The following is a 14,132-nucleotide window of genomic DNA, read 5'->3' on the forward strand; positions in this document are numbered from 1 at the left end:
CCCACCGCGCAGGCTCTAAGCCTTGCTGTAAGTTAAAAAATAAGAATAGTAGTTAGGTTTTCTTTTTATGTAACCGCTCAACTTATGCAATTGATATTTCTGGAATGACCGATCAGGCATGTTGATTAATAGTACAGTCCACTCTCTCTAAGACGGACACCTTCGGGACCGGCACTAAGTGTCCGTCTTAGAAAGGTGTCCGTCTTATAGAGAGTCAAATAAAGGGAGTAGAGAAAGGCAGGGACCAACTCTAAGTGTTCGTTTTACAGAGGTGTCCGTCTTATAGAGGTGTCCGTTAAGAGAGAGTCGACTATAGTAAAACCTTCAGTGTCCATAACAGCGATTGAAAAGGGATTTTTTCGTCAGCAATGAGAATAGGGAGGCATTAAAAGTAGCAGAGTGAAATAGTTTCACTTTGTTTGTTCCGTTTTTAGGTTATCGGATTAATTACGACCATTTCACAACAGCGTCGCAGCGCTCGGCTACTCCACTTCACTTTTTATGTAAGTGGATTACTTATCACAAAAGCACACTTTTCATGGCGCCATATAGCTATTAAATCTGAAAACTGAGAGATAAAATCCAACGACTAGTTTATTTACATGTGTGGAATTTGCTCAGTCTAGTAAAAAGTATAATATTTTTGTGATAAAAACGCATTTTAAGCCCATGCAAACAATAATTAATCAACCAATTATTGGTCCTGTTTTCCGACCTGTTTCAGCCATGAAAGATGAAAGTTACAGCCTCGAAAACTGAGCCATGGCTATTTCCCTACAATTGCACTTAGTTTACATTAACAGGTCTACATTTTTACTCAGTTTACTTTAAACCTAGGTCAGTTTCTCAAGCATATTGTGCCTTTAGTCAACAAAGGTCTAACTGAAACTTCCGCTTACTTTCCCAGACTAGGTGCTTTAGGTAACCAATAGTTCATCAGTTATATAATATGCATCTGCTGTGATGAAATCTCCTTCACCCTTAATTTCACCTAAAGGTTTTGAAAGTAATATGTGAAAACATCAGTCAGTCTGAATGTATGATCAATTTCCTGCAGTAGGAGTTAATGAACGGACATGTAATATCCTAACCTTCAGCTCATTAATCACCCTTAATGAATAAATTGAAAACTGATACATATTTATGCAAAATTTCGTCTTGCTTGTCGCATTCTCAGTTACATTTGTGGAGAAATAGCTCAAGATCCAGTAACGTAATCACCTCGTCCATAGACAAATCTTGCGTCTATTGATATTACTGTAGGGAATATAGACACTGCCTGAGTGTGTCTCTAAAGAGACGGACTTCAGCCCTTATAGACCTTCCCAGTCCTTACTGTTAGTCACTTACAATACCAAGAATGCAGAATAATACAGGTATTTGGGTAGTACGCTCGTGGATCATATTTTCAGGGCTAGAATACATTTTCGGCACTTTTTAACGGCTTGTTAATGTAATATCCATTATAAACCCATGCATCATAAAAAGTAAGTGAGGAACGACACAAGTGTCATCTCGAAAGTTCAACATCATGCTCCTATAACATCAAAACCTCTACAAGGGGTTCCTGCCTATAGTCAGTTTTGCACAACGTCGACGCAATTATGGTTTCAGGTAATTCCATGTTACTGCGAGACGGTCGATAGAGTTCCAAGCGTAACCATTTTAAAGAAACCTCACCCTTTCTCATTAATTCAAGTCCAAGAAAAGACAATGGAAATTCTTGTTTCGAACAGTTTGATTTTGAAGATTACGCAACAGAAAATAAGTCCCAGGGATACTCATGATAAGAATATTATCAAAACATGACCTCTCAACAGGCAAAACCGCTGTGCCATTTTATTGAGACATTAAATGGTCTTTTTCGTATGTATCCATAAGCGAAAATGAGTAAACGAAAGTTCCGATATTGCGATGGAAGCTGACAATAAGGTTGCGCCATGCCATGGATTATGTGTTCATTTATCATTTTATGCGCGATAAAAATCAGGGGGTACTAATGAGGAAAATTCCAAGACTGATCTCTCACACACACCGCTTCTATTGGTATTCATTTCAAAATGAAAACAATTTAATCCGGCAAACAGGAGGACGAAAACTGACTAAAATTGACTAAATGGCTGCTGATAGATAGCGGTAGGTAAAAAAACGAGATGGACCTCATAAATCATAACTTCACAGGATATCACAACTGGGGGATTTTTGATTGTTGATACCTTAATCCTGTGTCAGAAACAAAATTTACGGGCTTCGCATATGTGTCGTGAAAATCATTGACTAATCTTTTCCTTTTTTTCATAATTAAACAATCAAACTTTCCGATAACAGTGCGGAAAAGGTCTCGCATGGTAACTCCACCCTGAGATAAGCGGGTAATTGAAATATTGTAAACGTTGAGGTATCTTATTGCTCATTTAATAGTATTAGCACATCATTCTTAAAATAAGTAAAGATGAAAGGCCTCGGAAATGACGCGATTCTTCGTACGTTTCTATAGACCATACACACTTCAACAACAATGAGTCTTCTTTAAAAGGTCAGTGCATGCAGGATTTAGAAGTAAAGAGAGCCAAACTGTTGGCATATTTGACAGGTTCTTAAAGCATTTATCAATGTCAGGTCTGCGTTCTAATTGCTTTTACAGCTACACCAGTTAGTTAGCAGACACGATTATAAAGAGAAGGCACACACGTAGGCTCCTTACACATAGACACCGCAGTTGTTCAAGTGCATACCGTAGTTACCTACAGTAGCTGGTCATATAAATGAGTGTCGCTTACACAAACGAAGGACTCAGTGGATGCAAAAAGGACATTTGTTTTCCAATGAACACCAATCCATTTTCAATTGAAAGAATATTAAAAAAGAACACACCGCAGCCCTCAATCGAAGGTTGTCATAGCTCGGAAACCAAGCCGGAATCTTCGAGATCAACTGAAGCACTATCCCTGGCGGTAAAACTAGCCGGTAAGTTGTTATAAGTTGGGATGTTTCGATAAACAACCCTTGCATTGAGTACACGTTCGAAGACAGTTTTGTGGACGAGGTCTTGTAGCCATTTAAAAAATACGTTAGGCTCACTCTGAAATTGACGACACCGGCATGCTGTTTTTTTTTATTGAAGAACCAACAAATATACATTCAAACCTCCTATATGGCTATAAAATAACGATTAGATAAATCTAGAGAGCAGTATGGATCTGTAATTTCAAACGAGATCGACAATCGCAAAGTAAACAAATGTTGTTTTTGTATAACAACGTACCTCATTTGTACTTAAGTTGTCTGCGTCATATACAGTACCATAAAACAAGTTGATGCGCAAAGGCTTTAATACGATACTTTCATCGCAGTGAAAAACAATTTACACTTGCAAAATTGAATCAGGCGTGATTAAAGGTATGCAGCAGGAAAAGGCTGAAAAAAAAAATAGATACAACTGCATTTTTTGAGGGCCACTAGCTCATCAGTTTTTAAATAAAAATGTTACCTTACCTTACTGCATGTACCAAACTTTCATTCGGTATATATTTGTATATATTTGATCCCTCTCCGAAAAACAGACGCAAATAGTGTTACGCTTCTCTACAGGTGCCTCTCAGTTCAAAGGATTATTTTCGTAGTGCTGGAATTGAAAGAACGTGGACTCCGTTTTTTGTAAGCTTACTTCCTTTACTGTTTCTGAAAGGATTTTTAGGTATCTAGAGACAGTAAGTCGCATCAACAAAATGGCAATAGCCGTGACCGTCTTTAAGGTGTGGTTAATTATAGTCTGGATTAAAAACATTGAAACCTTATCAATCAATCCATCCTAAGTGGCATCTCTCGAACGACGTGAGATTGAAAGCCGAGTGTTAAACTAAACAAGTTAACAAGGAGCGGATAGTTTAATGTACAATCCTGACATCTTGTTCTTTGAATGAGCTTGACGATTTTACCTCTTCGTCAGCTGCATAAAATTACATCTCCATAACACGAGGTGAGATAGGAGAATTCACAAAAGAATTTCTTGGGAAATTGAAGCTAAAACATCTGTCATCTGGTATTTGAATACAAAATGGGGTAAATTCCAGCGAAGCCGTTTAAGACTTTCGAAATATGAACACACGGGAAACGCGGTGTAATGCTTTAAAAATGGATGAAAAAACAAATTTAACTAAATATGATTTACTCATAACGTGTGCCAAACTTTTCAGTATTTATCTGAGAGCTTATCTATTTAACTAAATTGCCATCTCCGATCAACCTGGCGCCAGCAAAGTCTGGAAAATGGCGATAAAGAAGAAGACGACTTCAAGATCACCAAACTCTTGTCAGTTTACGCAAAAAAGCCAGATCAAAGGAAATAACTATTGACATCTGAGGTTTTTCGTGACCCAGGAACTTGGTTCGGACCATAGAATCTGCCATTCACGTCAACGCAAGCCTTGAATACTGATACGACGTTGCATGGAGAAATTAATACAGCGTCCAGTCTGTAAATTTTCCACCCAAGGAGATTAGAAAAACAAATCAATTTTGCCGTCAGGACCTCCCTGAAAACCAACCCGGTGAGAGAAGCGTCCTAACGGAAGATCAACATATTATTTTTCGTTATTGCTCCTTTTTACGTACACGAAAAAGATGGCGGTGTTCATTTTCCGTGCCAATATCGAGTCACATCCAGCAATTTTTCTAAGATGTTAATACGAACGTATTGTTATTCATACTTGTTAATAAGTGCAAGGACATGCTCCTCTTTTCTTACAACCTGATATGCTATCTGTTTCACTTTGCATTTCTTTCAGTGACTGTAAAGGAACAAAAATGATTTTAAGGTGGCTCGCCCCAGTTTGCCGCATTTTTTCAGGGCGTAGATTTTGACCGAACAATAATGTCAACACCGCTGTTGCTGTTATCCAAGCATTAATCAGTGTTGCTGAACAAGTTATGGTCATTTACCAGGAGATGAGCTGCCGCAGCAACAGTGCACTTTGTAAAATGCCCTTAAAAATAGTGTTTCTTCAAAAACAAGCTCGATAACACACTTTTATGTCGTAGATTTTCGATCAGTATGTTAGAATCTATTTCGATCTTTCTCTCTCGCTCCCTCATCCTTTGCCTTTCTCTTTATAAGGAGATTTGTAGCCAACTTTATCAACTTTCTTTTGCCTGGAATTGTGGCTTGCTAACTTTTTAGGAAAAGGACAAATTTAATCTCCAATGAGTAGTATAGGTAAACAGCAAAATTGGCAATGAGTTTTTCCCCAAAATGTCACTTTTTTGTGAGTGTAACTCTCTTAGGTTTGCTCAAAATATCGAAAACCAAGTATCGGTGGAAAGATGTATCTTTACTGACATTGTTGCTTACCAACGTATTAGCTTAAAAGGAACGCTAAACGGGTCTTCGAAGGAAACATGGATCGTTTCATATGGAACCAAAACGACCAAGGCCGTCGTAGTTAAACTTTACCATTCACACCAGTCGAAAGTGAGTGAAGGAAAGAAGAAAGGAAGGAAGGAAAGAAAAAGACAAGAAAAGAAAAAGGGAAAGAAAGAAATTAATTTGATTGATTCAAGTCTATACAAGCTTCTTGGTGTAGAAGAAGCTGAGCATTTAGTAAAGTTGTTCTAAAAAAAGCTTAAAACGAAGAACGGTTTCACATTGCATCACACCTAACGACGCGAAAAGGGTGCTGGCCATAAGGCGCCTGGGTAGGACAAATCAGAGATCAAGAAAGCGACTGACAGTGAAACAGTGTGTCCCAGACTCCATGATGGCATATTAGTGCCATCAGAAAGCGTTAAATACAACAAAAAATGGAAATCGGCCCCAACCAAACGATTTGCGCCCTAAGCAAAATATACTAGCAATTCTTAAGGATAAGGATAGGGGAGGAAATGATGGGTTATATTGGCTGTTTACCATTTACACGGTCAAACCGGTCGGTTCACGGAGTGAGCAAAATTCAGGACTGGTAACTTTCATTCTGTAATCGCGTTTACCATTTGCACAAATCAATTCCTTTAACTGATAAACCGCCGCGAAAGCCTGAAACTGATATCAAAGATGGGTTTGAACAAGTGGAACACGACCGGGAAAACAGGGTGACCTTTTCAGAAATTCCGTTGCTCCCGGAAATATTCCACCAGGACGACCCAAAAACCGATGTTCCTGTTACTTTCCCACCGGATTTCCCGGAAACCTTTTTGTAAGTGATAAACAACCATCATTCATTTGTTTAAGGAAACATGACTGACTATTAATCTTATTACCTAAATTTTAGATGTGATTTTGGAAGCTCGGCAGGAAAAAACTCGTCGCGCCCCAAGACGCACGCGTACAGCTTTTACGCATCAACAGTTGGGAATCCTCGAGAAAGCCTTCAGTAAAACGCATTACCCAGATGTAGAAATGAGAGAACAACTTGCTGAAAAGACCAACCTACAGGAGGGGAGAATTCAGGTATAATGGACTGAATATTAAATCAACAAAACAACAAACAAACAAACACAGGAAAACAACATGTTACAAAAATTAATGATTTTTTTGCACTGTCAAAAAAGTGCTATTAAATCGTGCTTTTAGCCATAATTAAGATGCTGGGTTTGTACCCTTTTTATTGGAGCAAGACGTCAAGGACTTATCAAGGACTTTTAGAAATTTTAGGGTCGGTCGCGTCTTAAGAAATCATTGGACTTCCAGATCTTCCTAAGTGGGTCAAGTTAATTTAAGAAGATAAATGTTTCTGTGATTAGTCTACCATATATACTTTCATAAACCTGTTCACGATAAACTGAGTTGAGCTAAATTAAAGCGTAGGGCCGACTGAAAATTGCTTAGAACGCGGTTCTTTAAACGCTGGCTTAACTCCCTTAAAATACCCGGCACCTAGAGTTCTGTCTTATTGCCATTAGGTCTTATTAGAATTCGTTTTTCATCCCGGAATGGTTGTAGAAGATCAAACGAATTATTTGTTTACACAGCAATTTTTATCAATTTCCAACTTCACAAAAGATCCAATATAATTAACGAAAGACAAAAACATTTGCTAGTCTTATAAAAAGCTTAAGTATTGACCGTTGACCGTAAAAGCTGACAGGTCTGGCCCTTTGAGACTCTCTATATTGGAAGAGGTTCGTCATCAAAGTCAGATCAGGAATTTATGTTTATTGGAAATTTATTCTTTGCCCTTGCGTTTTAGGTGTGGTTTAAAAATCGACGTGCCAAGTATCGTAAAGAGATAAGGACGTATTTTCTTCCCGAAAGCTACGAAAGTGATGAGGAGCACATGACTAACTTCTGCCCAATGACAACGGTACATGCCACCCAAGGACCTTCATCATGTTTTCAGTACAACACAGTTCCCTGTTATTATAATTTGAGCGATTCTATGGAACCATTGACTTCTTTTGGATGTACTACGCCCATGTACACGCATGCGCAGTTGTCCGCACAAAGCCAGTTGGCGCATGCCCATGGACCTCATGGCTGGAAGCCAATCAGTAATATGGCAATTGATCACGTACGTTTGGGAGAAATGTGGCTTCCATGAATACTACTTTTAAAGGAATCAAATTGAACTACACGGCCACAAACTCACGTTTCTAATTCCTAAAAGCAAAAACAATGGTAAAGGAACCAGAACTTTCTGCTTAAATGATATCTAACGTAATAAATTGATTGGCCCAAAAAATAAATTGACCAGCAAAGCATCAAAAGCATCATTGACACACAAGCAAGGGGACAAGTTTTAAACCTGTCGATTTTTCAGTTTCCGTTGTTTTGTGACAGTGTACTTTATCTGCCTATGTATATAGGTCATTACCAAGACCAATTGGAAAGTAACAGCACATTCAACTAAAAAACCAGGCATTACCTACTTTATTATTATTTGACGTATTGGTGATTTACACGTCAGTCAAATCTTACCTTTCCACAAAGTTTTAAATTTCCGAAAAATAGATGAATGTTCGAGCTGAAGCAAGATTGCTTTTGAAGGTGTTACTGTAGGGGTTGGAGATAAAGTCCGGCGAAAAGGATCCTATATTACGCACGAAACTCGACAGGCAAGAACTGAAACTCTCGTAGAAGAAGGGTGATATAATCACATATCTTTAGGAACGACACAAACTGCAACAGCGGCGTCAATCATGATAACTTCCTGTAATACAATCCCGGAGGGGTACTCCCTATAATGGCCTATACGGGGAGGCTCGGCCCAAAAGGGGTACCTTTTTCAGGCTCGTTGAAGGTATGAAAGGGTAGAGAAATCTGTTATTTCGGTAGGTATAAAGGCCGAAAAGGGCTAACAGATGAATCTTATGGCTGCGAAAAAGTCGAGAAAACAATCTGGGTTTGTAATTTATTCATATTTTAAAGACAATGCATTTATAGCAGTTGAAGGGGGCGCAAAGTTACTGTAACAAGGTATGTGAAAGGGGTACCATTTGTCAATAGAAGGTATACGAAATGGGTATCTTTTCTGTCATAAAAGGATAAGGGGTTGGATCTCGAGGCGGAGCCTTCCCGTATGAAACGTCGTTGACTCCCCGCTAGGGATGAAAGCTATAGACAGACACGCGACTTACTCATCAAAGAAGGCATCAAGAGCACACACCGCACTGCGTTTTAAGCCAGCTATAACTTAAGGTGAACATAGATTTATTCATATCCGAATCGATGTTCACCTTGGATAGCTGTAGTACACTTACGTTTACATACTACAGCCAGTCATAAGAGCATTAACGACGACTCGATCCAATCTGCAAATCAGACTTGACAAGTGTAGCTATGCCGCTCGGATTTTCTTTCACTATATATATCGAGTAAAATGAATTCTAAAACGGGAAAAAAGTCAGAGACATTTAATTCGATTTTTGGATATGGTGCGCAATAAGTGCCATTTAGTAATCTAAATTGGTCTATTTTAGATTCGTTTGACAAATATACATAAATGAGATTTCAAAGTGTTATAAACTAAACATCTGCAACATTATGCACTTTATGAGCCCTGTGTTTCAAAAGTCATAACCTTTACTATAAACTAACAGAAGGATTATTTGTTTTAGGATGTTTGTAATCTATAAAGTCAGCTATGAAAATGTCTATTCCGGAAATGCATTGTTAACAAAAGCAAAGCCTTCGTTCAACTAAGTCGGTTAACAAAGCTCTCACTAAAAATACAGTAGGTCATGATAGCTTTTTTAAGGATAAATGGTCGAAGTATAAAGGTAAGACGAGTAAAGTCATTGCCAATAGGTATTCTTTTTCTGCCAAAAATGATTAGAAAAATCAATAAATAAATCGATTTGTACTGTAAATAGCATAGTAAAGGTTCAGTTTCGGATAGAGGTTGCATTCAAAAGGCCTGTGTTAATTCAGCCGCATTGCTGGACATTCAAAAAATATATATTTACTCGAATAAGTCAAAGCCGACCTTAAACGCATCTGCTATTGAGTGTGGATAACAGGAGAATGATTACGCTGTCTCGGGTATGTTCGTGGGTGTCTCTTTTTATGTTTAACCAGTGACTGGTACTTCTGGCTGCGCATAGTTAATGGAGGTGACTGGTTATGAAGCCCGGCAAACATCAAAGGAGCAAACAAAGATGCCAAGATTTATGTTAGAAGGTCCACGACCCTCCACAATCTTTTGTTTTGCGTTCATACGTTATGCATGAATTACGTAACCAGCACGTTTCTATTGGTTAGTTCCTCAGTACGGAGTAAACAACTATTGTGTTTTGTGCAGGGTCAAGGCCAAAAAAGAGAACAAAAACATACAACAAAGAACTTTGTCGGGTTTCATAACCATTCCCTCTATTAACTATGGGCTGCGTTATTGTTTCTTAAGTTATGACGAATTTAACTTTGTTATCCATTTATAAAGCTAAAACTTTTCTTAGCATCAATTGAACTCTAAAATTATGGCCCAGTTTGCTATTGAAGAGTATATGTTTAGCAACTGAAACTATTTTTTGTCGTCTGGATGGCGGAGATGGACATGGATATGATTGAAACTTGAAAAAAATTGGACCAACGTTGTGCCAACGTTGGGCCAAGTTTTATTGCTGTGCTTGCAAAATCAACGAAGAATTATTATGGTTAGCGCTCCCTGATGAAATTTGTTTAAACCAAGTTTGTGACTCTACCAGAGCATTTCTGTAGCTAAATAATGACTGCAGTACAGACTTGACATATAACAGCAAAATCCCCAGGATATATTTCAGCTAAACCCCCTAAAGAAACAGACTGTGAGACATGATGCAATTAACATTCTTCATGAGTGGAGTTTTTGTATTATCATTGGCCTTTAAATAGGCGAGTTGAATCACACCCCCAATGTTTTCCCATGCAATATCGATATTCTTCTTACAGGCATCGGAACTAAAATCCAAGTGTAAAGATGCATTTCTTAAGTTGGGGAAACTAGTCTAAAAACCTGTTAACCTAACTGTGTGTTATGATTTATATGGTTATTTCCTGACCGTTTTTGGTCCGTTTTTGCGGAAGTCCTAATGACTTAATTAAATGATTCTTTAATTCACCTACTATTGCTTTGGAAATTATAAAATTAATTCAGTTTTACAAAACGATGAAATTGAATGTTGTGTAGGCTTGCAGTTTAAGTCTACAGTTTATCAAGAAATGACAATGGGACAAGGAGAGAAAATGAAAGTTTAACTGAGAAACTATAAAAACCAACTGTTTGGATCATGATTTTTCTCACTGTAACAGCCAACGAAAACGAAAACAAAATTCAAGGCAATGATGTGTACTATATACCTAAGGAGATTTAAATCGAAACTGACGAAATTGCAAAATGGCAATGGCGACACCGTGTTGCTATGGAAACTTTGATCTGCAAAAATACTTCATTTCATACAGTATGAGAAGGTATGAGTCGATTTTCTGGCTTATGTGATGCTTCCTTGTTTTTCACGTTTCAACTGGGAAGGTATCGTCACCATGCAAAACCAGGTCAAGCCATCTTAAATCAAATTGAACTAAGGTCATTCGCAACTTGCAGGATGAAGGTCTTGAGGTCCGTTTCACGTAATTTTCGCGATGGCTTATCGGGGCCAGCAAACGTTTTTCTGAGAGTGATACTTGCATCAGAGGTTTGAATAGTCTCAATTTTAAATTATTTGGACAAAATTTTTCAAGACCAATTAGGTTTGTTTGGTTTTATTGGACCGACTAAAACCAGCCCAGGATACATAGGATTGAACACTATTAATAATTTTGTTGTTTGTTTGTGTTTTTTTCTATTCGACGGACAAAATCACGGGCTCTAGATCACTGAGCACACGAACAAGAACCAACAAGAAATGACTGCGAAACACCAATTTCGTTATTGGACCTTTCACGGGTTAACGCAGCCTTTTGGTATGAAACCAAGTCTCCAAGTTTCAAGTTTCCCAACTTTTGCAGCACTCCTTTAATTTGACTTAAACGAAAAACAAACTGCAGGAAAACCCTGGCTATTATTCATTCAGTGTTCGGTGAATCGTAGACGAGAACTCAAACATTCTGAACCCTATCATATACTGGAAAGCTAAAAAACAAAGTTGAGAACACACACGCTAGCTTCACTTAAATTTCATCGTCTGGAAAAAACCTATCTTACCCATACATAGCCTCGAAGATTTGCTTTTCGCTGTTTAAAAGTTTTCCCTTAAAAGGCTAAACAGCTCGCCTTTTACTGTCTTGAATTTCAGAAAAGAAATGAAATAGCCCCGTATAATTTCGTCTTATAGTGAAAACGATGAGTTGCAATACAGAGAGCTTCATCTTGTTTGTATAACCTCGCGGTGACTGAGCCTGTGCTCCCTCTAAACCTGTGAGACAGGCACCAATGTCTCTGCCACTTTTCAAAATCTTCATTTCAGCGCATCGTACCCTAACTACTGATTGAGGCACAAGAAACATCCCTTTGGTAAATTCAACCCTAGATAATAGTTAGAGCCAACTGAATGATAACATAATACACAATATCAAGTGTACTCACAGCTGATTTAGAGCTTTTATTTTTTCAGTAGCCTGTGTCTTACGAACTTATTGTATATTTCATCCAGTATAAAGTCATATATTGCTAGAAACACACGCACAGCATAACAAACAGTACAGGAAAAAGGGCATTGATTCGGTAGCATTTACTTCGGCGGTATACACTGTATAATTTAATCGTTCTTATAAACGGTGAGCATCCTTGAACACAGTCTATTAGAGCCGCCCTTGTAGCAGAGTAGCACTGATTAGAGTTTTTTTTTAACGTTTCAAGTGCAAATTACCAAAAACTCATGCTTAGGACACCCTGAATGGCATGTCAAACATGAATAGGAAAAATACCGTTCTAAAATAACTTCAATTGTCAAACTTGACAACTTCAACCATAAATTTAAATTGTACAATATAATTCACAAGAAAAGTGGCTTTTCTTATGATCGATGCTTTCGCAATTTCATCCCAAACAAACTCGAGTTAGATGAGCCTTAATAACAGAGCAATTATTGAGAGCTCTCTTTTTTACACGATCTCACTATTTGGTTTTTTCTCTATAAAAAAGCAGAGATTACGATATGGAGGTAGTAAGATTCGGAGTGAAGGGGGTGCAAAGGAACTTCCTACCGAATACGAGAGGAAACATTGTCACTAAGGTGCCACAAAATTAAACACATTACGAATTGGTTTAATTCCATTAACAGTAAGGCGTACTAAAAATAAATTAAAAAATACCGTGATTTTAAGCGCGTATGGCAAAATTAAAGGGAAAAAATATTTGACAAGAAGACCGGACGAGAAAGCCAGGGGAGCGTTGTTACTGCACAACATCTTTTGTTCCATGGTTGGGGGCTAAACTTGCGCAGGGAAGCTTTCAAGAAGAGTTTAAACAAAAGGGGGTAAAAGAATATGAAATTTACCTTTTAATGTGAGAAGTGCGATGCTTTCTATTGTTAAGTTATTTTAAAAAGTGCACTTATGGTCACTATAAATTACTGAAAAATACATTTATAGACCACTATATGATCTGCACCAATGTAGATAGAAGTCTCTGAGGAAACGGTCGTTTACAAGAGTAGTATCTTACAGACTTTTAACTGCATCCTCAGTTTAAACTGTTGAGAAAAAACAAATATTTATCACTCTCACAACTGAGAGTAACCAAGCAGAAACATTTGAAAAAAATAATACGAAAACATAAGTTACTTCTTACGCGAAAGTACTTTTGAAGAACTCCCATTTGTCACACAGTAGGTGTTACCATATATTGATACCACTTTAGTCAATTTGTTTCGACTGAGCCATATCGTACGTGCTCCTTTTTGGTTGCGTGATGTAAGTCGTCGATATGGTATTTGTGACTGAGTAGATTAAAATGGTGAATTGTAGGTTACAAGGCAGTAAAGCTCTTTAAGGATATAAACGGAAAATATCTCGAAGCCGTTATAACAAAAAGTTGTATTGGGGACGTCATGTTTGCAAAAGAGTATTATTAAATTACCGTCTAATGTCAGCCATCTGTTCACGTCATTGTCGTCACTATTCTTCGAAGTTAAGATACGTTAGTAGAAAAAAAAATACTTTGAACGCAATGTGGAAATCGATAACGACACTAAAAATATTTCACAGCGTGCTCAAACCAACTCTGGAGACTAAAATAACCGCTCTAATATTCTTCATTTATCTTCTAACTGTCTGGTTTGCTTTCCTTTTCCACACTTAAATCCTCACAAATCTTCTATAATCTTTAAGGTTTCAAACTCTGTATTGGTCTTAAAAACAACTAGTGGTTATATAAGTAAACATTAACATTGTTTAATGGATTAGAGTTCTAAAACGCCCTTTCTTGCACGCAGAAGTTCACTGCCTAAATTCAGTATGCTCAAGTTTTCTCACTAATTAAACAACAAATTGAACAACCCGGCCACTCTTACTTCATTGCTGTCCAACTGATCATAACAAAGTTTTCACCCTTTCATTTATATTTCGCAAAGTTTATAGTTTTTTACGCTTTTCGTTAACAATCCTTGATATATCCTTTCAATGCAATTATTTTAAGCCCGTCCAGAATGTCAAACATTTTTGGGTGGTAACCCTTTCGGCGCTTACAATCTAATTTTGTCTTAAAACCCGGAAAGAAGTTTTC

General features: G+C 37.7%; 1 protein-coding gene and 1 long non-coding RNA gene across 3 annotated transcripts in view; one reads left to right on the plus strand and one right to left on the minus strand.

Annotated features, from left to right (window-relative positions):
- LOC140948219 (diencephalon/mesencephalon homeobox protein 1-A-like) overlaps positions 1–7,952 on the plus strand; it is a 16,882-nt gene extending 8,930 nt beyond the window's left edge. The window contains exons 1-3 of one of the 2 annotated variants that reach the window (XM_073397439.1): positions 2,479–2,967; positions 6,267–6,445; positions 7,185–7,944. In XM_073397439.1, coding sequence (XP_073253540.1) covers positions 2,766–2,967; positions 6,267–6,445; positions 7,185–7,535 — 732 coding nt within the window. In that variant the 5' untranslated portion in view covers positions 2,479–2,765 and the 3' untranslated portion in view covers positions 7,536–7,944. Of the gene's footprint in view, positions 1–2,478; positions 2,968–6,266; positions 6,446–7,184 lie in introns of those variants that run through there. The other variant, XM_073397440.1, reaches the window with a different exon arrangement.
- Positions 7,953–12,929: 4,977 nt separating this feature from the next.
- On the minus strand, positions 12,930–13,639 carry LOC140949235 (uncharacterized). Its single transcript, XR_012167098.1, has 3 exons — positions 13,488–13,639; positions 13,200–13,347; positions 12,930–13,101 (listed from the first exon to the last, which is right to left on the minus strand). It is a non-coding gene; the product is annotated as an uncharacterized lncRNA (long non-coding RNA).
- Between the last annotated feature and the right edge of the window lie 493 nt (positions 13,640–14,132).

This window comes from Porites lutea, chromosome 9, assembly GCF_958299795.1.
Source record: "Porites lutea chromosome 9, jaPorLute2.1, whole genome shotgun sequence".
In the NCBI taxonomy this organism is placed as follows: Eukaryota; Metazoa; Cnidaria; class Anthozoa; order Scleractinia; family Poritidae; genus Porites; species Porites lutea.